Source organism: Morus notabilis, unplaced genomic scaffold (assembly GCF_000414095.1).
Source record: "Morus notabilis unplaced genomic scaffold, ASM41409v2 Scaffold794, whole genome shotgun sequence".
Lineage (NCBI taxonomy): Eukaryota > Viridiplantae > Streptophyta > Magnoliopsida > Rosales > Moraceae > Morus > Morus notabilis.
Window position 1 is genome coordinate 167,813 of NW_010359940.1, and position 6,000 is coordinate 173,812.

Genomic DNA, 6,000 nt, shown 5'->3' on the forward strand with positions numbered 1-6,000 from the left:
TTCTTCATAATAACGAATCTCAGAGTTGGTGCAATTAGAGACAAACCAAGAATTAGGTTCTCCATAAAGTGTCATTTAAAAGAAAAAAATACCATAAAGGTAAATTTTTTTTTTTTTTTTTTTTGCTAAAAATATGATAAAGGTAATTAAGTTACGTTAATGGCATAAAAAGACAGTTATAATAACTTATTGTTTAAAAGTTGAAATTTCGGATGAGAACAAATTATCAAGCTTCCAAATAGATGAAATTTCGGACAAGAACAAATTATCAAGCTTCCGAATTTTTAACCTCTTTCGTCGGAGACGTTTGGTAAGGGGATTCATACCATGATTTGAATCATGGTTTATAGTTCGTTACAGTATTTTCTCTCACAAAAAATACACGTAAATCGAAAATAGTTCTAATCTCATGATTCTAATCCATGAACCAAACGTCTAGAGACTCAATCGATTAGAATTTTTCATCAATTGTTATAAATGATGTTTTAGCTGGTTGAGAGCTCAATTGTTGATGTATCTTTGTGTTTTCTTGTCACGAGAATTCGGAACACATTTTTATCCCTTTGTGCTTCATTAGATTATATTGGTGGAACCAATCGAAGTTAAGTGTTCTTAGAGAATGAAATCAATGTGTGTATCTCCTTAATTTAGAATACAATTACCTATTTCAGAAGAGAAAAAAAAAAAAGAAGTTCTTTAACATCCATGTCATTGAAAAGTGTTGAGCACTACGCTAATAATTACCATACACTTGGATGCGTAATTACCAAGCATGTGAACCACGTTCATTCACACGTTACAACTTTTTATTCATCTTTGGCAGAAAAGAAAATTTAAAACAAAAGTCTTATGGATCCACAGCAGACAGCTGAGTTTGGACCATATCAGCAGTACCGTTGCTCCCAAAGTGCAAAAACGATGTTAGAAAGAAGAAAGCACAAATCACCAGCTAATAAAGTATAAGATTCAGTTTTGCTCTGGCCCAGTACTGGTCTGTGATGCTGCTTTTTCAGTTCTGCTCTTGTGAGAAAAAACTCGGAAATCAAATAAACCAAAAAAGGGCCCAAATGAAAAGGTTCAGATCCGGCCATCCAAGCTTAAGTGAGTCGTTTGTTATATCAAAGAAACTTTAGGAAGTTCAAGTGAAGAGATCCGTTGGGATATTGAAAGTTCAAATTCAAAGTTGCCTAGGCGGGTCTTAGGCCATTATCCTACTTTTACACCAAAAAAGATGCACTTGGGTCCGTTCACTTCGCTGATTCGAGTTAAGATGTGATTTTATGTGAGAGCTTTTTACTGTAGCAAAAAGTTAAATGTGACTGTTTCTGAGAGCTTTTTACTATAACAAAACTCGAATTCTAAACTCAAATCGGCGAAATGAATAGGGTCACTTTTTTGTTTTTGTTTTTGTTTTTTTTTTTTTTGTGTGGATAGAACCTCCTCATCAATAAGGGGCACCGTTAAATTTGATAAAAATTACGTTAAATTAAAAAAGTATGCAAAATAGACAGTTTTTAATACATATTTGACGAATGAAAATACGAGACTTATGAGTAGTTCATTTTTTAAAGACCCTACTGGAGAAACTCCTTTTTTTTCCAGCGAGAGAAATGAAATCCCATAACTTGTTATTTCATCAGTTTATCTTATCAGGATTGCATTTTGGTGTGTGCATTGTATTGTTAGTCAGAGTGTCCAAATGTAATATGACAAGAATATTCAATGTTATCACCAGAGTCCAAAACCCAGATTTGCTCCAATCTAAGCATGGGGAGGGAAGATATGATACAGCAGAGAGGCCACGATAAGGATAAAGGATGACCCCATTTTAAGTCACAATCCAAGAAAGTATCCAATCCAACCTTTGACTTTTTTTTTTCTCATTATGCAAGAACTCGTTAACTGTAAAGGATCAAGACAGCTTACAATTATTATGCAAATCATGTAATCAGGAGCTTTCAACACTGAACACATCAAGGAAAAGCTTTCAATACGTTTGGAAATCCTTTAGAGGTACACTTCAGTTCGTTAATGGTTTATTTTTCCTAGGCCTTGTTAAAAGTACAATAATAAGTCAATAATGAATCTAGAGTAATAGACAACAAAAGAAGCATGCTTTACTCCAAACGACAGAAGCTTTGGCTGGATAAACGCGAAATATGGCACTCTTCAGATGGCGAGAGAGGAAGAGGGGGGGGGGGGGGGGCCAAATCATTCGCAAAAGCCATAATGAAACAATTCAATCATCAGAGAGATGGAAACACGAGGATGAATATAATCCAAGTCAATTAACTGCTATTCCATACGATTCGAAGTTACAATCGATACCATGAACTTTGGCTCCAGATCTATTAACGAAAGGAACTTGCTTAACCACCATCAAATTCAAAATTACAAAACACCTTCCTTTCCATTCTAGCAGTTATACAACCAAACTACATACCAGCAGAGAATACATCATATACTACCAACTAAAAAGCCGCACCTCACTGCGTTCTAACCGGTTCAAGAGCTTCAACAGTGACCACACTATTTCCCCTGATAACCTGTAGAAGTAAAATATTCGAGGACAAGTAAATTTCTCAGATTGTGATTAAAAAAAATTGTTGGTGTAATAGAAAAATGACAATACAGTAGGGAGAAAGTAGGGAAACCCACCACCATGCCTATATCAGTCTTCTCATTGCCATTCACTTCCACAGTGTTGTCAACCACAAGATTCATGAACTGATCAAATCCTCTGAGTGTTCCAACAACCATCCGATTGGCATTCAGCTTGACTGTAAAAAAAATAAAAAAATAAAAAAACGAATATTTAATCCAGTGTTAAAGACTTGCGTCCGCAATGTACCCAAACTGATGGTTTCTTTTTCTTTCACCTAATGATATTGTAAATTTTAACGAGAAATTTGAGTTCTAAAAGACCTACGTAATGCACATTTGAGGCGGCCAATGCACGCAAGCACTGATGGTAAATCTACTAATGAATATACCGCAAAGAGCATCAACAGGAACCAAAACATGGTTTTGAAACATGTGATTCGAACACCAAAAGAAAGTCATTTCACAAGTCTAACTTTTTGCTGTTTCTAACGGCTAAATCCCGTAATGCAGCATTGCTTTTAGATGCATCAATCAGGAAGTAAATTCAGCATGTTACGAAGTCCAGGAATTAACAGAAACAAAGAAAACACAACTAAAAGCTATATGCTTTGTTGCCTTTATGTAAAACCAGAAGAATTTCGACAGCAATGAATACTTTCCCGGCTCAAATGTATTATTTTGCTAATTACTACCACCGCCCAAATAATGCTTTTGAAGATTTTAATCTCGTAAGCAACCTAATACACGCCCTAATGAACCATTTTCATTGTAAAAAGAAAAGGAAAAAAAAAAAACACAAAAAAATCAGCTGAATGCAATATCCAGCTAAGTGGGGTATAATTAACGGAATAAAACAAGTAAAAAAATTTGAGTACCAAGAAATTTTAGAGCCCTAATGCATATTTATTCGGAACCCAGAATTGAAAACACGAATGTTTGGCAATCTAAAGCTTCGTTTTACTTATCAAGCACATGAAACTGGTTGCTGGATAAATTAAACAACGAAAAGAAAAAAGACAAACAAAAAGAGGGAAAGTTATTACAAACAAAAAGAGGGAAAATAATAACTTACTTTGAAGCTTCTTGTCCATGTATCTGTTTCAGAGAACAACAAAATTCATACTAGTTAGACTGAGAAAACCAAGAGAAAAGAAAAATTCAAAATAGACGATACAATGGCGAGAATTATGCAACAAATATATATATATATATATATATATACATGTGTGTGTATATATAACAAAAATCATAAATACGACAAACAAAATCGGAAAAAGAAGCTTACTTTTTGAGATCCGGTGGCTGCCCTGATCTGCTCATGGTCACGGAGAGAAAGAGAGCTAACAAAGAGAGAGGATTAGGGCAAAACAGCAAAACCCTAGAAAAGTACTTGGGGTCGTGTAGCAGAAGAGGAGAAGATGGTTAAAGAGGTTTAGGTTATTGCGGTGCGGAAGAGGGGAAGATTGGGCCGTATGGGCTCTAGGCCCAGCAGAATGGGAGCAGATGGACCACGCCCAAGTTCTCATTGAGGCCCAAAAAAAAGTAAAAATGAATTCATGTGACTTTGGGGTGTTGCGAGAATCGAACTCGCGGCCTCTCGCACCCGAAGCGAGAATCATACCACTAGACCAAACACCCGCGCTGCTAGATGCTTCTTGCTTTATTTATTAATCGTGTTCATTGGTATCGTTACTATTCTCAAAATATAGCTGAATTTCTTCTTGATCCTGAATTTTAAACCGTCTTATCAAGGAGTCTCACAACTACAATGTTATTCTAAATGTGACTATCTAAATTATTTTTAAATAGTAAAAATGCACTCATTTTTTATACTTTTCACATTTATTAAACACAAATTTAAATTTTATTCACTATTCATATTAAAAATTAAGTGCACATATAAACGTGAATTCAAACTATAATTTAAACTACACAGTTTAAATTTTTGTGTTCAAATAAAAAAATTCAAACCAACAAACTAAACAGTTTCGTCACTGTGCCCTAACGTCTAAATTTACAAATTTAATCTATACTAAATTGCATGTGATTCTCTCTTTTTTTTTCTTTTTTTTTTTGTCTGTATTTTGACAACCAGATAGATTGAATGTTTAATTTAAAACATTAGTCATTTTTATAATATTTTAAACGTTCGGATAGAATATAATATGCCGTATACTTCAAGCACTAAAAAAATCGATTCATTCACCCTAAAAAAAAAAAAAAAAAATCGATTCATTCCTAAACCTTTTATTGAAATATTAATTGGTTAACGTTTATAAATGTTGTGTTCCCACTTCCCACTGCTCCAGAGTGTTGGGAATGTCCTTTCTCTTTTGCATCAAACGAAATAAACACGTGCTTGCAATCTTAGTTACGAAATGAAAAGCTTGAACGATTAGGTCTCGTTCACTTCACCAATTTGAGTTTAGAATTCGAGTTTTGCTACAGTAAAAAGCTCTCACAAACAATCACATCTAACTTTTTTGCTACAGTAAAAAGCTCTCACATAAAATCACATCTCAACTCGAATTACAAACTCGAATCAGCGAAGTGAACGGGCCCTAAGAAAACACTAACACATATACTATACGAACGCACAAATGTTCTCGTGTGGGAGGCAGAAAGAGAGAGACGTAAGCACACGACATGCAAATGCATTTATGAATTATGATAATAATTTGCAATATTTGTTTCTTTCCTTAATTAGGCTAAATTTAACAAAAAGAAGCTTCTCTTGAGAGGCAAAATTTTGACTTTTTTCTATCTCTTTTCTCACATCAAATAAAAAAGAAAAGGAAGAGGAAGAGAAAATGATGGGAGGTGTGAAATATTTTTGTCAACTAATAAGTTACAAACCAAGTGGGTTTGTCCCATAAGTCGGAAAGAAAATGAAATATTGGTGAACAAAATAATTTGTCAACACTACTAAACAAGTTGGACAAAGATTGGCATTTGGCCGTGTGGACATAACCCATAAATGGGGATAATGGAAATGAAAGCATTGCATGAAAAAAAAAAAAAAAAAAAAAAAAAAAAAAAAAAAAAAAAACAACTAAAAAAGAAAATGGCCAATTTTTCTCTGCCATGGTTGATACTTAACCAACCCATTTGTCGACAAGGGTCATTCAATGAATTTAAACTCACCCATGTACTTTTTTTTTTTTTGTCCATCACCAAAAATCTTATAATGGATATTTGAAAATAAGTATGAATTCGGTGTAAGAACATAGAGAGAGTGCATTCTGGAGTCGGTGGTTTGGCGTCTAGCAGGTTGCCAGCCTTCAAAGTTTTTTGAAAAGATCATAGTAGTCACTGGCATCGAGTTCGTGTCGACAAAAGTGTGGGTAGTCACCGGATTGGTATCGTTAAAGGGGAAGAAGTCGTCGTTCTTGTCTC

The 6,000-nt window shown here is 34.4% G+C and overlaps 1 protein-coding gene and 1 non-coding gene across 2 annotated transcripts; both read right to left on the reverse strand.

Moving 5' to 3' along the window:
- Positions 1-2,258: 2,258 nt before the first annotated feature.
- Positions 2,259-4,024, reverse strand: LOC21402099 (probable small nuclear ribonucleoprotein G). The gene is made up of 4 exons (XM_010095443.2): positions 3,890-4,024; positions 3,677-3,699; positions 2,659-2,780; positions 2,259-2,546 (listed from the first exon to the last, which is right to left on the reverse strand). The coding sequence occupies exons 1-4, from the start codon at positions 3,922-3,924 to the stop codon at positions 2,487-2,489; spliced, it is 240 nt and encodes a 79-aa protein (XP_010093745.1). The 5' UTR covers positions 3,925-4,024; the 3' UTR covers positions 2,259-2,486.
- Positions 4,025-4,170: 146 nt separating this feature from the next.
- Positions 4,171-4,242, reverse strand: TRNAP-CGG. The gene has a single exon. It is a non-coding gene; the product is annotated as a tRNA-Pro (tRNA).
- Between the last annotated feature and the right edge of the window lie 1,758 nt (positions 4,243-6,000).

Excerpts from the sequence above, each read along its gene's own strand:
- LOC21402099 (XM_010095443.2), bottom strand. The coding sequence starts at position 3,924 with ATGAGCAGATCAGGGCAGCCACCGGATCTCAAAAA. Across the intron at positions 3,700-3,889 it reads CAGCCACCGGATCTCAAAAA|ATACATGGACAAGAAGCTTC; the intron begins GTAAGCTTCTTT and ends TCTCTGAAACAG. Across the intron at positions 2,547-2,658 it reads AGACTGATATAGGCATGGTG|GTTATCAGGGGAAATAGTGT; the intron begins GTGGGTTTCCCT and ends TTACTTCTACAG.